This window comes from Anguilla anguilla, chromosome 1 (genome assembly GCF_013347855.1).
Source record: "Anguilla anguilla isolate fAngAng1 chromosome 1, fAngAng1.pri, whole genome shotgun sequence".
NCBI lineage: Eukaryota > Metazoa > Chordata > Actinopteri > Anguilliformes > Anguillidae > Anguilla > Anguilla anguilla.
Genome location: NC_049201.1, coordinates 76,364,076 through 76,383,772, shown reverse-complemented (window position 1 = coordinate 76,383,772; position 19,697 = coordinate 76,364,076). Strand labels below are relative to the sequence as shown.

General features: G+C 43.9%; 1 protein-coding gene across 1 annotated transcript; it reads left to right on the top strand.

Annotated features, from left to right (window-relative positions):
- Window positions 1-1,627: 1,627 nt before the first annotated feature.
- LOC118209719 (protein CTLA-2-alpha-like) lies at window positions 1,628-10,971 on the top strand. The gene is made up of 5 exons (XM_035385328.1): window positions 1,628-1,712; window positions 6,488-6,517; window positions 8,544-8,606; window positions 9,294-9,436; window positions 10,609-10,971. The coding sequence occupies exons 2-5, from the start codon at window positions 6,490-6,492 to the stop codon at window positions 10,654-10,656; spliced, it is 282 nt and encodes a 93-aa protein (XP_035241219.1). The 5' UTR covers window positions 1,628-1,712; window positions 6,488-6,489; the 3' UTR covers window positions 10,657-10,971.
- Window positions 10,972-19,697: the final 8,726 nt, after the last annotated feature.

Sequence of the window (19,697 nt, the reverse complement as noted above, 5' to 3'; positions counted from 1 at the left end):
GTTGATGATGAAGTTTACGTGTAACCGCACCGAGGGTTCTGTGTTGTCACCACCGAGGCCTTGCCGAGCACTTTAAAGACAGCACAAACAAACCAAACTGTCAAACCGTCATAAAATCAGTTGTAGGTTCTCAGCATTCATGTTTTCATCTGTTTCCATGCAAATGTACTTTGTGCAATTGTAAGAAATTGTTCTCATGTGTGATAGTTACCCGCACCAAATAAATAAATACAAATTAAACATTACAATGAAATAAAAATTTAAAGTCAGATTGCTAACTGGTCATAATTTATTTTATTCAGGATCCATGATTCTCTGGGGTATGTCAACTCCAAGCAGCCATTTGGATTTGGATAAAAATCAACCTGGTCAGGAAGAGACAGTCCCCCAATTGTGTCTGGCCAAGCCATTCAACCCCAAAAGATATGGAATTATATAAACTATGCCAAAAATAATAATAATAATAATAATATATGAAGTGTGCAACAGTTACTATTAGTATCTGTCCAACCACCAACAAATATATGTGCGTGCACACACGCGCACACGCACACACGCACATACACACACACACAGCCTTCTTTAATGTTTGGGTCAAATACATATTTTCCTTGGATTTGGCTCTTCAAAAGTTCAGAATTGTGAATTGTAATCAATCAGTTCACATGTAGTTAATTTGCAGATTCTCAACTTTGATTACACTGCAGTTTTAATACGTTTTGGTTTCAGCAGATAGTCATTCCAGCACTTTTTATACATATAATTTGATTCCGTTCACCAATAAGATTGGTTCACCGTTCACCGTAAAAGCTGGCCGGCACAAAGACCAGACTCGTTAGTAACCGAACCCACCAAATAAATGCAGTCCATTTACCATTTACCACTAGTCCTATCCTCTGATGATTCAAGCTGCACCCCCTCCTGGAGGTCGCCAGAGGGCGGCATAATCATCACGGACTCTGATTGTGTGATTACGTGTTCACCTGTCTACAATTTGAGAGCTAATTAGTTGTAGCATTTATTCTGCCTAGTTGGTTTGCTCCTCGCTCAGTCTCGAGCCTTCATGCCTGCTGCTTCGTGCTGCCCTCAGATTAAGCGCGTTATGTGCGTGATACGTTGTCTCGAATATTTATTTATTTATTATTTTTTAAGCTCTTTAAGTTTTCTTATCCTGATTTGACTCGGTAAAGTCTCTTTTTTTTGCAACTCAATCCAAGTCTCCTGCTGCCTTTCTTTGCTATTGGGTTCAATTATTTACATTTCGGAAAAGAACACACACATCCACACCCACAGGCACACAGAAAAAAAGATAATAAATTATCAAGGTTACTCAGCCAACGAGTTCCTTACCGCGCCAAACGCACCTGCCCAGGTAAACCAGCTTCTTTTGGCAGTGAACTGGAGCAGACCATTGAAAACACATGACAGGTAAACACATTGTTTTGCCGGGAGCATTAATGTTTTAAACAATGTAACAGCCACAATGGACAATTAACTGAAAATCACTTTAACACATCTAGAAAAGATGGTTCATTATCGAAACTGCAACGCAAGGGAAAACAGATAAACAATTAAAAGAGGAACAATAACACGCTACCCCTATGTGTACATTACATTATGGGCCGTGCTGCCATCAGTCTCATATTTACCTGGTGGCACCTCGCAGAGTGAGTGACAGATTTCGCCTCCGCTTGACAGGAAGAAAATCGCAGGTAAGATAAAGAGAGAGGGGAGAGAGACAGCGTGCGCAAACTGTGGGGTTGTTGAAAACAAAAATGTGCGCTATTTTGTTTTGTGTGCGGAAATAGCCTATATACGAGAAACCTTTTCCAAAGATAGCCTACATCGCCGCACAGAGCATCTTATCAAATGCAATTTTGCTCAAAAACCCACGGTAATTATAACCTTAACAGGTCACGAGAGAAAATAAAATCTTATCTGTTCATACATGCTGCGGCCTAATTGTCTGGCGATTAGAAGAATGACCAGGCAAAGTTCCAACAAGCCCTTTATCTGTAGAGAGAAGAAAACGCGGGCGAGGACAGATGGAACCGTTAAAAGAAAAAAATACGATGAAAATGCGCGTGGGTTTTGCTGGGAGACTTAACTATTGAAACTCGTTCCCCTTTCCGGCTCTCGTGCTTTTCCAGTGTGTGTCTGTATTCCATTGTACTTCATTCACTCAGAGCTTCCCCCTCTTCACCGTATACAGAACTTTAATGTCCCGAAAGACGCTGTAGCGTGAAGCCCAAATTTAATTAATTTTAGCGGGCGCTTTTATCCAGAGCGATTTACAGTGCAGGAGAAGCACGAGCGCCGTTGCTGATTTATCAAAGCAGTTTTTCCCGGTACGCCAGGCTAACAACATTCACCGATAAAGGACTAAATGCACACTTGGAAAAAAATAGTCTGATCTCAGGTGCTCTGAAGAAACAAAAAATATGAATGAAGTGAATTGGCAGGAACTCCTGCAGAGGCTACTCGCATGAACGCTGTAAACGAGTGCAACGCTTCGGTCGCACACCTTCGTCAGGAAGGTGACGCAGCATTCAGTTGGGCTCATTCACAAAAAATTTTTCTTACTTTTGCTCCCAACAATGTTCCGACAAAAAACCAATATGCGATTAATGACATATGCAGACGTTTTTGTGCGTATCCCAGTGTATGAGATGATGAGTGCTGACTGTTTTTTTAAATTTATAATTAATTTAGTTTAATTTTATGCGCAATCCCCTTCATGTGATTTGCATAAAGAAACAGCTGTGTGTGTGTGTGTATGTATGCATAAATATATATATATATATATATAGCACAATGTGAACAATGGAATTTAATTCTTCATGGGAATGCGTCGCTATTTCTGGCATAATGTGCCTAAAGAGTGTACATATTCTCTCCAAAACATAAAAAGCACCTAATTAAGAAAAGTTAACAGCTTGTTAAAATTCTGGGATTGCAATTTGCGGTTGGAAACGAAAACCAGCATACACAGGGGGGCCCCCAGGACCAATTTTGAGAAGCACTATACTACAAGGTACAATAGCAGGGATGTTTACCCTTTCTGGAGACCTATTGTCCTGTAGGTTTTTACTCCAACCCTAACAAAGCACAACTCATTCAACAGCTAGAGATCTGGTTGAGCTACTAATTAGTTTAAGCAGGTGTGCCAATCTAGGGTTGAAATGAAGACCCACTGCCTTCCTTCCTCAGACTTCCTCCTCCTTGCAAAAATGTATTTATAGATGCAACATTCTCATGTCACTCAGACATTTTGCCAGGAACGCAATGTCGCATTTAATTACTGTCTTTCTGCAAGTGTCAACAAGCCCAGTATGCCTGACCCTGTTCCCTGAGATCTGCCAAACCAAACATCATTCAACCCCTGGAGATCTGGTTGAGCTGCCAATTGCTATAACCAGGTGTGCCAATCTAGTGTTGAAATGAAAATCACCGTGCGAACAGGCAAAGGTTCTCCTCCAAGACATGTGGATGCCAAATGCCCCTTGGTGTTGCTGTGTTCCACAAGATGGGCTTGCACAGACACGAGTCTGTGTCAATGAGACAAACGGACAAACTTGTTGTGAGGTTGCGATCAATCATGGGCCAAGACCTGATACGATGTAGGATACGATAACAAGTTACAACAGATCACCGAAACTAAACCACTCGTGGCAACAGTGAGAGATTGTAGACAATGACAGTGAGCAGGTGGTGGCAAAGATTTCCACAGCTTACCACCCCAAAACATTAGGGAGCTACTGGCTTGTCCCATTTATGACTTCGTGATGTCACTGCACATTTGATAAATTTGACAAATTTTAAGAAATCCTTTATCAAAATCACAAAAATGTGTCGCAGTTCTGTTGTGAACAGTCGATAACTAGCTAAACATCAACGTTTAGCTAGCTAGCTAGTTAACGTTAAAAGATGTTTGCGTCATTTTTTTTTCTTTTTCATTCATCCTATTTGTATAGTAACCAGTTAGCTAATGTACGATGATTGGATAATTTAAAACTTACAACCTACGGTATTCTTGCTGCACAATAATGGTTAGACTTAAAAATGCAAGCGCTCCTGATTTTCGGCTAACTTATCGGATATTTAAAGGTGGCATCTCGCCGGTGGTTCATTCGCAACAGAATAAGTTGCAGATGCGCAGATGCAATGCTATTGCGTAGGTCTGCACTCCACCTGTTATTCTTGATCCACTGTGCCAGTTAACACGTCCTGCATTGTCCTTGACAGGCTTTTGAATTGAATTGAATCGGCGCCCCTGGTCTACATGCCAAAGCCGCAGACGAGATGCCCTCCTTCCTCGGTCTCTAGCGCGATCCTTGCAAAAACACATTTATTGAGCGCAACGTTCGCATGTTACATTACATTACAGGCATTTGGCAGACGCTCTTATCCAGAGCGACGTACAACAAAGTGTATAACCATAACCAGGAACAAGTGTGACGAAACCCCTAGAGAGAAGTACCGGTCCAAGTGCAGGGAACAACCGCATAGTTCAACTTGGACCCTGAAGGTTAAACTGATTAACACTAACACAACGAGAACGGCAACAACGCAGTCTATGGAAAAAAATACAAGCAGTAGTTAAGACGCTCCATGTCGCTCCAACATTTCGCCAGGAAGGCAATGTCACATTTATTTAACGTCTTTCTGCAAGTGTCAACAAGCCCAGCATGCCCGACCATGTTCCCTGAGATCTGCCAAACCAAACATCGTTCAACAGCTGGAGATCTGGTTGAGCTGCCAATTGGTACAACCGGTTGTGCCAGTCTGGTGTTGAAATGAAAATCACCGTGCGAACAGGCAAAGGTTCTCCTCCAAGACATGTGGATGCCAAATGCCCCTTGGTGTTGCTGTGTTCCACAAGATGGGCTTGCACCAGACACGAGTCGTGTGACAAACTTTTAGGCTCCCGATCAGACAACGGGGGTTGGGGTTTGGGACAGGGGGGCGAAGGGGGGGAACATTGTGGCGGGGGGGTGGGGGGTGGGTATGATGCATGATGAGATGCTACACCCCCAGCGAAGTACAGCCCTCCCATCCCTGGTTGACTCCAGAACCAACTGTTGGAGTCAGCGCTGGCACGGTCCGGATTCGATAGCAAGTAACACCAGGTCAACTAAACCTGAAACTAAACCACTTGCGGAAATTAAAGAGAGACAAAGACTAAATAGTCCAAACCTGCATTTCTATCCACACACTGGAACAGAGCCTTAACAGATACCAGACCATGGGGCCCATCCACACACTGGAACAGAGCCTTAACAGATACCAGCCTGAGGGGCCCATCCACACACTGGAACTGAGCCTTAACAGATACCAGACCACGGGGCCCATCCACACACTGGAACAGAGCCTTAACAGATACCAGACCATGGGGCCCATCCACACACTAGAACAGAGCCTTAACAGATACCAGACTATGGGGCCCATCCACACACTGGAACAGAGCCTTAACAGATACCAGACCATGGGGCCCATCCACACACTAGAACAGAGCCTTAACAGATACCAGACCATAGGGCCCATCCACACACTGGAACAGAGCCTTAACAGATACCAGACCATGGGGCCCATCCACACACTGGAACAGAGCCTTAACAGATACCAGACCATGGGGCCCATCCACACACTGGAACAGAGCCTTAACAGATACCAGACCATGGGGCCCATCCACACACTGGAACAGAGCCTTAACAGATACCAGACCATGGGGCCCATCCACACACTAGAACAGAGCCTTAACAGATACCAGACCATAGGGCCCATCCACACACTGGAACAGAGCCTTAGCAGATACCAGACCATGGGGCTCATCCACACACTGGAACAGAGCCTTAACAGATACCAGACCATGGGGCCCATCCACACACTGGAACAGAGCCTTAACAGATACCAGACCATAGGGCCCATCCACACACTGGAACAGAGCCTTAACAGATACCAGACCATGGGGCCCATCCACACACTGGAACAGAGCCTTAACAGATACCAGACCATGGGGCCCATCCACACACTGGAACAGAGCCTTAACAGATACCAGACCATGGGGCCCATCCACACACTGGAACAGAGCCTTAACAGATACCAGACCATGGGGCCCATCCACACACTGGAACAGAGCCTTAACAGATACCAGACCATGGGACCCATCCACACACTGGAACAGAGCCTTAACAGATACCAGACCGTGGGACCAATCCACACACTGGAACAGAGCCTTAACAGATACCAGACCGTGGGACCAATCCACACACTGGAACACTTACTAGCAAACCCGAACCTGGCTCGATCTCAAAGTTGTTCATGAAAAAAAAACTACCCATATTTTTGAGAGAAAATAAAATCTAAGTCAGCACATTAATGACAGTAGATCAGTAAATAAACTGAACCTGTTTGCAGAACAGTTTCTCTTTGCAAACATCTTATTTTAGTCTGTGTTGTAAAGTTTGTGATCTCTGTGTTTTCACAGCAATGGCCAAGAACTTGGAAAAGAAGCCCGGTAAGTTGACAGCGTAAAGACCGATTCAGATCAAAACTGCGACAGCCAACAAGCAGCGAAGGAAAATCCAGGTTCAGAAAGTAAAAGTACTTGTATGCCGTATTTTGCTCCGATCAGCTGGTTTTGCTGATTAGCACATATCTTCAGCCAGGAGGCAGAACCACTTAATGAAATCAAGCTTGCTTCGTGGGTGGAAGCAATACATGGCTGGACTTCTACTTTCTGACCCTCTGATTTTACACCTCTGCTAACCAGTCAAAAAATTTCAAAATAAATTTTTTTTTTAGTGAAGCAACACAGTCAAAACAACCAAAGTAACTGATTAAATGACCATTTCCAGGTTTCAGGTAATTTCGTGGATTTGTCACTTCTTTGAACTCTGAACTCAAAATTTCATGTGTTAAATCTGTGACCACATCAGCTGCTGGCAGACATTATACTAAATTACGGCAGCAAAATGTCTCCTGATAATATCAATTCAAAAATGTATTTATTAATAAACATAACTATCCAGTCGGCTGATGCATTTCTGATCAGAACTGGCCTTGAGGGGTGTGCAAGATTCAAACCCTCTGTCAAGTCAGCAAAACCCACTACACACTTATATTGGTGGTTTCCAAACTCCTGGGACCCCCCCCTTCTCCACTGTGTATACTGGTTTTCATTTCAACCACAATTTATCAATCCCAGAATTTGAACAAGCTGTTACTTTTTCTTAATTAGGTGCTTTTCATGTTTTAGAGAGATTATGTGCCCTCTTTAGCCACATTTTGCCAGAAGAATAAAATTGTTCATATTGTGCTTATTGTGCTATATTACATGAAAAAAGAGGTAAATTATTCTTAACTGACCAAATTAAAGACTGAAGTGAATCAATAGACTCCTAGTTGGTGTGGACACCTGGCCACTAAGACTAAACCTCTGGATTACAATGAAGTATTCAAGGACAAAGCAAATGATAAGATGACAAGCCAAACCTGCATCGTGTTACTAAATTTAATGAAACATTTATGAAAGAAGTACACCGGTTCAACAACCAAATTACGAATCTATTGATTTACCTCAGTCTTCCATTTGATCCACAAATTTGTTACCACCTTTATGTAATTGTTTGCAATATAGCACAGTGAGCACAATATAAAAATGGGAATTTTATTCTTCAGGTCACGTATAGCTATTTCTCAAATAATGTGGCCGTAAAGGGTAAACAATCCCTTTGAAAAACATGAAAAGCAGCTAATTAAGAAAAATGAACAGCTTGTTAAATTTCTGGGATTGCAATTATGGCTGGAATGAAAACCAGCGTACACAGTTTACTGAGTCTGGGAACCGCTGCACTACAGCGACGTACTTACAAAAATTAGCTTACGATCCCAGATAATTCATCCGATACTGTTTTTTCTTAATTAAAACCTATTTACCGCCTAACTTTGCATATTGTAAGTTCTTTGATGTAATGTTGTGGTGTGATTATTATTTTATGGTTGTGAATGGCATCGTTTTTAACGAGGATCGTTAAATCCAGTTCAGCCTTGCTGATGTTAATTGCTTGTTCAAGTTCAAGAATAGACACTCAGTGGCCACTTCAGGTGCACTTGTCTGCCACTGGGTGGGGCCCCCATTTTGCCTCCAGAAATCACCTGAATTCTTTACAGCGTGGATCGAACAAAGTGCTGGAAAGATTCCTTAGGATCCACTTAGGATCCATTCCTTAGGATCCATTTAGGATCCATTCCTTAGGATCCACTTAGGATCCATTCCTTAGGATCCACTTAGGATCTATTCCTTAGGATCCACTTAGGATCCATTCCTTAGGATCCACTTAGGATCCATTCCTTAGGATCCATTTAATGAGTGAGCGGAGGGTCGTTGTGTCAGAACGCTCACTTTCAGACCTGTCACCAGGAGGAGTCTGGAGGAGAGAGATTGTTCCCGTATCCCTAAATAACAGAATGTGCTTGCGCGACAATGTCTCTGTTACATCAAGTGTTCTGTGTTATGCGTGTGACCTTGTCTGTCTTTACAGAAATTTACGATAACAATGACGGGAATGTGGACAAAGACTGGAAGGACTGGAAGACAAAGTATGGTAAGACTGAAGCTCGAGGGGTTCGCTGAACCCAAACACAGATTTAACCTGCAATTCGTTCTTCTGAAATCCAACTTTAACTTCACTTTGCAAATAACGATCCAAGATATATAAAATATGACTTGTAAACAGTCATCATGTTTGAATGTCATGTGTACTTTGATGTTCTTTGTGATGAAGCTGAGTTCAATGGTTTTTCCACATAAGACTTTTTTTTTTCTCATCAAACTAAGACCTTAGTGGTTTTATATTCTGAGAAGGTACATAGTATTTCAGTAGCACTGAAATGTACCATTCAGATCAGTACTGCCATCTGGTGGTGTCCTCTAAAACTACAACAAAATAAAAAACCAAGCGCTGTGTCTGCGGAGGCCCACGGTGTCTTCAGGTTTAACTCCAGTCCTGGAGGGCCGCAGTGCCTGCAGGTTTAACTCCAGTCCTGGAGGGCCGCGGCGTCTGCTGGTTTAACTCCAGTCCTGGAGGGCCGCGGTGTCTGCTGGTTTAACTCCAGTCCTGAAGGGCCGCGGTGTCTGCTGGTTTAACTCCAGTCCTGGAGGGCCACAGTGTCTGCTGGTTTAACTCCAGTCCTAGAGGGGGGCGCTGTGTCTGGCCGTTTAACACCAGTCTAAATTACCCATCAAGTGCTTATTAAAGTCATATTTCTCTGCTTCTCTTTGCAAAAACCAGGGAAGAGCTACAACACCCCTGAAGAGGAAGAGAAACGCAAGAACGCGTGGCTCGAAACAAGGGTCAGGGTGACAAAGCACAACAAGAAGTACCTGGAGGGGAAGGAGACTTCCTATCAGGCGGCTAACCAGTTCGCTGACCTGGTAAGATGCCTCTCCTTACATTCACGTTTGCATGTGCCCGTCATCAGATGCTGTGATGCAGAGCTGTTGGTGAGCCCGACTAGCAGCAGTACAGCTAAAGGCAGCAGTGTGGCAATCTAAAGGTTGCAGGTTCGATTCCCAGATGTACTTAACCTTAATTGGTTCATGCAGATGTGTACGTGTTTGCTATGTAGAAATCCAAATAGTAATAAATATATAAATAAATAAATAATAATAAATGCTGCGGTACAGTGTTGCATGTAGCACAGGTACTGGTGCTGGTCTGCTGGGTTTAAATTGTAATGCCGTGAGGGTGTGCTGTGTGAACGGTTGGGTTTTTGACTTGCAGTGTTACCAAGGAAGGAGAGTTTCCGTCTGCAGGGTCATCTCTGTCAGATTAGCAACTCAAATGCTAATATCCGTATAGAACATGAGAATGTGGTTTTATTACATTACATTGCAGGCATTTAGCAGACGCTCTTATTCAGAGTGACTTACTTCGTATCCAGTTATACAGCTGGATATATACTGGAGCAATGCAGGTTAGGCGCCTTGCTCAAGGGGTACCAACGGCCGTGTCCTACCGGGGAATGCGAACCTGCGACCTTTAGGTTACAAGACCAACTCCTTAGCCATTATGCTACACTGCCTCCCACTGCCGTTTCATGGTTACATGTCAGTCACAGGCAAATTATTTATTTTTTTGGCCTGCAAAGAAAGGGATGTTGGGTTCTGTCTGCGTCACTTGCGCAGGCACTGCTGTCCTCCTGCAGAGTGACTGCGCAGCTGAACTGAGTCCAACTGCCGGCCAGTTGCCCCGCCCAGGAAAATGTACTTTTAAGTGAACAGGTGGGGGGGGATGAGTCGGGTGCAGTTTTCAAAAGCATGAGAGAGAGAGAGATCGGGAGTGTGAGAGAATGACAGAGATGGAAAGGGAGAGAGACGGGGAGAGATATAAAGAGAGAGACAGAGGCAAAGAGAGACTAAGAGAGAAAGACAGAGGGGGAGAGGGAGAGAGATAGAGATAGAGACTGGGAGAGAGATAAAGAGAGACTGATCGAGATAGAGAGAGAAAATTTTGTGTTCATATCTATATATATATATTTTTTTAAGAAAGGGATGGGCAGCAGTTCTGGGTGACCCTAAATTTGACTGTTCCTCTCCTCCCACAGCTTCCTGGCGAAGGTCCTCCAACTGGATTGATTATGCAGCCCAAATAGTGAAACAGTAGGGAGCAGTCGCCCCTCCCTGTCTGGAGAAAGTGTACGCTGGTGCTTTGTGGTCATTTTTTCTTCTTTTCTCTCTTAGGTGGTTGGGAGTTTCATATTGATTGTGGAATTCCCTGCTCATTACATAATCACTCTTAGCAACCAGCTCATCAGCCTCCTGCTGTCAATCACAGCATCCAGCTTGTGTCACATGACCATTTGCTTAACCCCCCCCCCCCCCCACCTCTCAGGGCTGTCAATCTATAGCTGTTGCTAACATCAATGCTGAGTGCGTACACCCATTAAAAATACCCGAAGATAATAAAACCCAAGTGTTTCCTCATTCTTCAAAAAGGTTTGTCTCGTTGTAATGATACTGTCTGAAAACTAAACTGACCTGTTTGCCACTACACCACCTCTATGATAGTATACACACACGCATACATGCTCACACACACACACACACACACACACACACACACACAGGCATACACATACCCACAAACACACACACACACCTGCATGCACATGCACATACCCACAAAAACACACACACACATACACATAGACTCGCACACGCACACGCACACACACACACACACACACACACACACATACACATACACATAGACTCACACATGCGCACACACACACACACACACACACACATACACATACACATAGACTCACACATGCGCACGCACGCACACACACACACACACACACACACACATAGACTCACACACGCACGCACACACACACACACACACACACACACACACATAGACTCTCACACACACACACATACACATAGACTCACACACGCACGCACACACACACACACACACATAGACTCACACACGCACACACACACACACACTTCACACACACACACACACACACATACACATAGACTCACACAGACACACACACATACACATAGACTCACACACGCACGCACACACACACACACACATACACATAGACTCACACACGCACACACACACACACACACACGCACACGCGCACACACTGCTGTTTTTCTTATTCTTGTTTCCCTGTTTGGTGGCGGTGGCAGCTGATGTGGCTGCCCTGCTGGGACTCCAGGAAATCAAACTCACTTCATTACGTCTCTTCACTGGGCAAAGTGCGGTGCAGTCACCTCTGGCTGTCCTCTGACAGGGATATCGTATTGTGCGTTCCAGTGCCGGTTCTCTCGGCAGGCTGCTGCCCTGATTTCTGTTTCTTTACAGACACGGGGATCAATAACACTTCCTGGTATTGATCCTGTACCGCGAGGCACATTCAGACCTGGCAGCCACACGCTTGCGTTTTGCGTTATTCCAAACAACTCTGGCAACCGCTGTGCGGCTGTATTCTAAACTCCACACACAGTCCCTCTTCTTTAGAACTCTTTTTTTATTTTTATTTTTTACAGTGATGTAAGAAAATTATTCATTTTCCGTTTTCTCATTTGGATTCAGTGACTGATCTCCCAGAAAAATGCATGTTGCTGACCTCCACTTCCTTTCATTATGCAGTCCCAACACCTTCCTGTGCAGCTGTTTTGTGACTTCCTGTGCAGTCGCAGTTTCATTTCCTCGGCAGCTTTTGTGTCACTTCCTGCGCAGCCTCTGTGTCACTTCCTGCACAGCTGCTGTGTGACTTCCTGTGCAGTCGCCGTTTCATTTCCTCGGCAGCTTTTGTGTCACTTCCTGTGCAGCGCTTTTGTGTCACTTCCTGCGCAGCTGCTGTGTCACTTCCTGCGCAGCCTCTGTGTCACTTCCTGCACAGCTGTTGTGTCACTTCCTGCGCAGCTGTCGTGTCAGCAGAGTGCCATGTGTAACTGAGAAGTTTCTATATGAACATTCGGCGACACCACAGCTATACACCGTAAAGCCGACATTACTCTGTCATAACCAGTCATAACAGCTCATAGTTATTTTGAAATCTGCTTGGTAAAATTCAATGTGTTCAGTATACGTTTGTGTGTCATGTCTATGGCAGGATTAGGTTGGCGTTATGGAGTGTAGTTCCAGTAAAGTGTTGCGAAAAGGTCACATCCAAAATATGGCTGATATTTTGGAAACTTTGAGGCAGTTTTTGCACTAGATGTACATTCATGTAATGTGCTACCAACCATTCTTCTCTTTGATTCAAATCCAGACTGCACAGCTGACACGAATGGAAAGCGGTGTTTCTGATCTGACGGACAACTGTTTTGGATTTTTCCTTCATTATAGAGAGAATTCTTTGAGCAGAAGAGGTCTTGCTCAGCCTAAAGCTCACACATTTCCAAAAACTTGTGAGCTACTTGAAAAGGTTTCTGCATTGATGTAGATTTTTGAAAACCCAAGTTTTTCTATAGTTCCGTTGGAGGCTTTAAAAGCGTGGGCCTGAATTTAATTAAACATTTGCCGTCAGGTTAGACATTATATTTCTTGTCTTCCCAAACAGCTTGTTGGGTTAATTTCTGTAATTGTGGCACATTGTGTTGGCTAAGTAAAAGACAAACAGAAAAATCAAACAAACAAACGGTAGTTTTGTTTTAGTGTTCACAAAGAAATCTGGTCACGCCCAGGCCCTTTACTGATGGGTAAGGAACTGGTCTTGTAACCTTAAGGTCACAAGTTCGATTCCCCAGTAGGACACCGCCTTTGTACCCTTGAGCAAGGTGCTTAACCTGCAATGCTTCAGCCATATCAATGCATTTATGCAAAAAATAAAAAATAATAATAATAATAATAATTGTGTAAATTACTCTGAAATCTAATCTACTGAATTGTGGTATCTGTACGTGGATCATTATCACCACTGGTGAGCGTTTATTCTTTCCCTCTCCGGTGTTAATGGATACGGCTCCATTTATCCTGACTGCGCGAGCGGGTAACGATTCTGGCGGCTTCCCCCTGTCAGACCGCCGCGGTTCGATAATGCATTCCGATAACATCGTTATGACCGGTCTCACTTCGCCCAATTAATCATAACGTGATAACGAGTCAATTGAGCTCATTTCTGTTCCGTTCTGTTCTCGCAGTGGAGTATTTCGAAACCGAACCGCAGGGAATGAAACGGAGTTCGCGGGAACACAGTGCGTCGCGAGTGCCCAAGTGTTAAGTCACTGAGCTTTGAATAGTGTGTTATGAGAGCAGTATCAGTATGTTGAGTGACTGAGCTACGAACAGAGTTTTATGGAAAATAGAAGTTCTTCACAGGAAAGTATGATGTGAAATGCAAAATCTTTATTATTATTATTATTATTATTATTATTATTCATAATAATAATAATAATAATAATATCCTGTGGCCCATAGAAGGGATTGGAGGCCAATTCAATTTCTGTTCTGTTCTGAAATAATGGCTTATGGATTTTTCTATTAACCCTTTGAAGAGTAGGTGTTCTAGAACTCCCGCTGCTTTCAACTGCCAGCAGTGGTTGTTACATCAGCATTGGAATGTTCAGTTCTAATAGCAAACTTGCACCACACAGGGTTAATCAAGCCCTCTGTGAAAAGTTCAAATGAGAACAAATCACCATGGGGAGATTGAACCAACACCCTGGGGGTGGGGGGGTGGGGGTCCGGATCCCAAACCATTACACTGCACTGCAGTCCCCAGTCCTACTGGCTTTGAAATGAAACCTTTCACAACCTGTCGTGCCAGTCAGACTTTGCTTCTTTCATTCCCCTGGGAACTGATGCAGGAGGAATCTTTTCTCCTCCAAATGAAAACAAGTGTGCGGAGAGAGGCATTTAACTCCCAGACTCTGCAGTATTATTAATGGAAAACACCATTACAGAAATGATTGCTTTTCCATTCTGTGAGAAAGAGATGACATCTGTTTTAATAATGGGCAAACTGTTGCCCTGGATGTAATTACTGAAATTGTACTTAGCGCTTCATTTTCCCTTCTTTAAAGTCATCTATTAAATATTTGCTCTGATATAGAAGAAAATGAGTTGGGAAATAGGTGAGTTTAATCATATTGTGAGCAAACTTATCTCCTTATGACAGAATGTACCGAAGGGTGAGAAGAAATATATATGCACACCTGCAAGCGCATGCATGCTCAAAAGCAAACACACACACATGCATGCTCCAAAGCACACGTGCACATGCAGGCATGCGCAAAAGCATGCACACACAGGCACACATGCTCAAAAGCACACGTGCATGCATGCATGCTCAAAAGCACACACGTACTTACATGCATGCTCAAAAGCAAACATGCACATGCATGCATGCTCAAAAGCATGCATACGCATGCATGCATGCTCAAAAGCACATGCACGCATGCTGAAACACCCACACGTGCATGCACGCATGCTCAAAAGCACACATGCACATGCACGCATGCACACATATACATGCATGCACAGACATGCAGGAATACAAATGTAAGCAATCACATGCTCACATGCAGAAACACACACTTGCACGCATGCAAAAAAACATCCATGCATAAGCATGCACCCATGCATACACACCATTCAAGCATGTTTGTCCATGCTTAGACAGCTAAGAGCATCTGATGAGAGCTACACACTGAAAAAGCAGTCTAAATATTCAATATCCAGGAAAAAGAAAACATTTCACTTCATGTTTTGAACATTTTGTAAACGTTTCTAAAATTAACACGAATATGCAATTCATTTAGTGAACATTTAAATGAAGTGCATCAATCATTCACTAAACGTGAGAAAACCATGAAACAATTATCATCGTGTGAGCAGATGAGGATGAAGAGCAGGTATCTTTGTGACACACGTCACAGGGTTTTAGTTTCCTGGGCATGTTTTCCGTGCCCAAGCTATCTGGCCGGGAGAGATGCTATCGAAGCGTCCGCCAGAGCTGACAGGAGACTAATTAAGCGCTGGTTCGGTGTGCTAAAAAAATCTTTAATCTGCAGAGAATATCAGCGGTGCTTTACAAATGTAGACACTGTTCTATATTTTTACCAGGAAAACAGGACATAAATCCTGAATGCCTTTTCGTGAATGCTTTTTTTATTTTTATTTTTTCTTCTATTATAGCCTATTTTTATCCCCATTATGTTCTAAAATAAACCATAGATCACTCGCCGGCTATACAACAGTCTGGTAGCTCATATACAGTACGTGTGTGTGCGTTATTATTCCGGGAATTGGCAGCGTGCACACGGATGATGGTGCAGCCTCGCTTTTCCAGCTGGACAAGGCCTCTCTTCACAGCGTTCCAGGAAATTGGTTTCACGTACGGAACGACAAGACAGCCAGCACTGCAGTGGCCAAGGCATGTGGCCATCCAACACAAGTCAACTGTTCTATCGAGCCCTAGAAGTGCTCACGCCGAAAAGCTTTTTTTATTTTTTATTTATTGGAGCACTTAATGGCATGGGAGGCAGCCATCTTTTCAGCCACAAATGAAAATTAATACCGAGGCTGTGGCCCAAATCCCTGCTTCAACATGGTTGCCAAGGCGACGTAATCTGTCAGGTACCGCAGAAGCCGAGTGAAATGGGCGAAGGCCTCGGCACCCCTTAGTTTTGGAAGATGTCAGAAACAAAAACTGCTCGGCTGTCTTGGGTGGGAACACAAATATCGCCCTGTCTGCTGAGAAACGTGCCCTACTTGCCATTTTAACTCAAGGACAATTGCATAAAACTGAGGAAGCTAAGCAGCCATAGCCTTCTCATGTCAAACTGGTGAAGCTAAGCAGCCATACCCTTCTCATGGCTAATTGCTGAAGCTAAGCAGCCATACCACCCTGTACCCTTCTCAGGTCAAACTGCGGAAGCTAAGCAGCCATACCACCCTGTACCCTTCTCATGGACATGTGTGTGTGTGTGTGTGTGTACAAGCTAAAAGAACATCCCCTCCTTGTGTATTATCCCCTACATGCACACACACACACACACACAATAGCACACTCACTCACTGACTCCCTGACATATGTGCACAATAACACACTCAGTCACTGACTCACTAACATAAGCACACACACACACACACACACACAAATATTTGTGTGTGAAACACGAAAAATCTTTTGAAAAAAAAAGAGGAAATATTCGTAATGTAGATGCTTGGAATAAAAAAAAAGGTGGGGATTATTCTGAAACTTTCGGTTTGATTAAAAATAGTTTAGTTACTGAATTGTGTTCACATGTAGTCACGTAAAAACATCATTCTGAATTCTTAACCCGACTGTGACTACTACATGGCTTGAGTGTACAGACGTGTGTTGCTGGTATGGAAGAAAGGCAGAGTTTTTAGACACTGGTCCGCTATAAAAAAAAATACCTCGGTATTTCTCACGTCTGTGTCCCTGCTTGGTGGTTGTAGCGTTCGGCGAAGGGATTTAGTGACTTTGTTTTTGTTTGTTTATTTTGCGGATGTTTTTTTTTTTTTTTTTTTACGTCTTTATTTATTTAATGTTAATTTACTCTCAAGGTATCAACATTCAGTTTGAGAGTTCCCGTCTCCTGATTGAATTAGATTAGATTAGGAGTGCTTTACTTCCCCCGCGAGAGAACTACTCGCGCGATTTTCGGGTACAACGAGGCGAGATCGCACACAAGGACGTTCAAATGCACACAATTCAATTACGGATGGCAGCACAATACGTATCATCCACAACGAATTATGATATACCCAGTGTGCCCAGACAAAAGTAACTGTGTTTTGTTCGAAATGCTTTCTAGCACTAGCTTATTTATCTTTTGTCAGATTTTAAAAAGAATATATCACTGGAGGAAATGTGTTGACAGCTTCACTCTTTTTATCAGTGCAGTGTCAAGACTAGAGCAGGCGGGTCCAATCTTATCTTAAAAGGGCCAGCGTGGGTGCAGGTTTTGAGTTTTAGCCCAGCGGTACGACACCCAATTCAACTAACGAACTAATTGTGGCTTTAAATCTAGACCTTGGAAAGTAGAATCAGGTCTCTTTGTGCTACGCCCCTGGTCTGGACGTGTATAGAAATGACAATTACCCATGTCCAAACTGAAGTTACTTCGGAAATACATTTATATTTTACTCGCGTGAACGGCGAATAGAAATTAAGCATTGCATTGCGAGGGCGTGTAAAAGGACTGTCAGTGTGCGAAGATCGCGACCCGTAACTCGCGTAGTGCTGGCACGTGAATATAGATCTGCGTCTCTGGCGAAACGCTCTTAATCTGTAGCTCTGGTCTGCAGCCGTGGAGATGATGCAACCGTTTGTTCCCGCCTCTCTCACGCCCCCTTTTGCCTTGGGAATCCTCCAGAGCGCGCGGTGGCACTTCCCAGCATGCATCGGTCTACCTCTCATTAAACCACGTCCTCCGGAGCGCGCGGAGCACTTCCCAGCATGCACCGCTCTTCCTCTCATTAGTCGCATCCTCCTGCTCGTGTCAGAGGGCCTGCAGGTAATTATCCGCCGCCACCTTTCCGAAGTCGCTAACCCGCCAACGCCGCCACCACTGCAACTGCTGCCACCCTCCAGAGTCACGGTTACCCGACCCATCACTTCCCGTTTCTCGCGGAAAAAAAACTAAAACAAAGAATAAGATTTTTGGGGTCCCTCAAGATTCACAGAGAATGAGAGAGAGAGACAGAGAGAGAGAGAAAGAGAGAAAGAGAGAGAGAGAGAGAGAGATAAATGCGAGAGTGGTGCAAATTAATTGGTTTTGTTAAATCCCTCTTGAACGGGAAGCCGATGCTGCTTCACAAGAGGCCATTACTACCAATCAATTTAAATCTGTTTTACTCTTCCCACAGAAACCAATTAGGAAATTTAATTTTACATTTTGATTTACGGCATTTACATAGGAGAAGGGGGTCCAATCCACTTAATAGGAGGAGGACATTTATTTATTTTTTTAAATTGGGGAGCGTTGGAAAGAAACCAGACTATATTGATCTTTGGGAGAGAAAGACAGAGAGAGAGAGAGAGAAAGAGGAAGAAGGGGGGGAGTGAGGGCGAGAGAGAGGATGGATAGAATAGCTTTCTTAATTAAATGGCTTCAGAAAAATTAAACCCAAATTGCCGGGTCCAGCAAAGAAAAAATAAATTAAGCAGATTACACACTGTGTGCCCTTGAGAAATTACCCTTTATCCACTTGTTTTTTGTTTTTCTTTTTGTTTTTTGTCATCGGGGGCTCAGAGTGAATTTCGGGGCGCCTGCGGTTTCTCTTTCTCTGGCCGGCTGCGGGACATCTGTCCTTCGAACGCGGGTCTGCGTGACCTCGCCTCTGCACCGTCCAACGAGAGAACCACGCCGGCTTACCGTCGCATCCAAAAAAAAAAAAAAAAAGCCCGCCCCGTGGCTACCTGCAGGAAGACGCTGTCGGGAACAGGACAACACCTGCTGACTGGCGCGTCTGTCAACCTCGTTCTTTTTACATTTTTTTTCTTCCTCGCCGTGTACTTTCACCATCGTCCACCAGAGGGAGCAAGCGAGTCACGGTTGACGGATTCACAGTTAATATAGCGTCGATGAGTAAAAAAAAAAATATATATATACGGTACTTAAACCTTAGGCGGCCACAAACCTGCGTGGCTGGTCTTCACTTCAGAGTGCAGCTGTAATTCCCTCCGGTGCAACGAAATGAGCTGGGATCCGGTCCCTCGTTGAGTCCTCCATTAACACCCGGGAGGGTCAGGCTCCCTTCCGGAAAGGTCCGTGAGTATTCATTTTCATTTTTCCCCCGCTCGAAATTCAGCTGCCAAATCAGTTAATGTGGCATGTACGACTTCACCTAAGTCATGCAGTAAAACGGTGCATAAAATGATTCCATAAAAAAATGCCTTTGGCTGCTGAACAAACACCATCTCCAGATTTGATACTTGCACTCACACAAACACACTCACAGATACACACACACACACACCACACCACACCATACACACACAGAGACGCACACGCACACACACAAAGACAGACACACAAGCACTACACACATGCACACACACACCGACACACACAAGCACAAACACAGGCACACACGCACACCACACCATACACACACACACATAAACACTACACACACACATATACACACTCACAGAAACCACACTATACACACGCTCACACA

Bases quoted from the DNA above. Each gene is read 5' to 3' on its own strand.
- LOC118209719 (XM_035385328.1), top strand. From the start codon at position 6,490: ATGGCCAAGAACTTGGAAAAGAAGCCCG. The intron at 8,607-9,293 runs GTAAGACTGAAG...TGCAAAAACCAG, and splicing joins GGACTGGAAGACAAAGTATG to GGAAGAGCTACAACACCCCT. The intron at 9,437-10,608 runs GTAAGATGCCTC...CTCCTCCCACAG, and splicing joins CTAACCAGTTCGCTGACCTG to CTTCCTGGCGAAGGTCCTCC.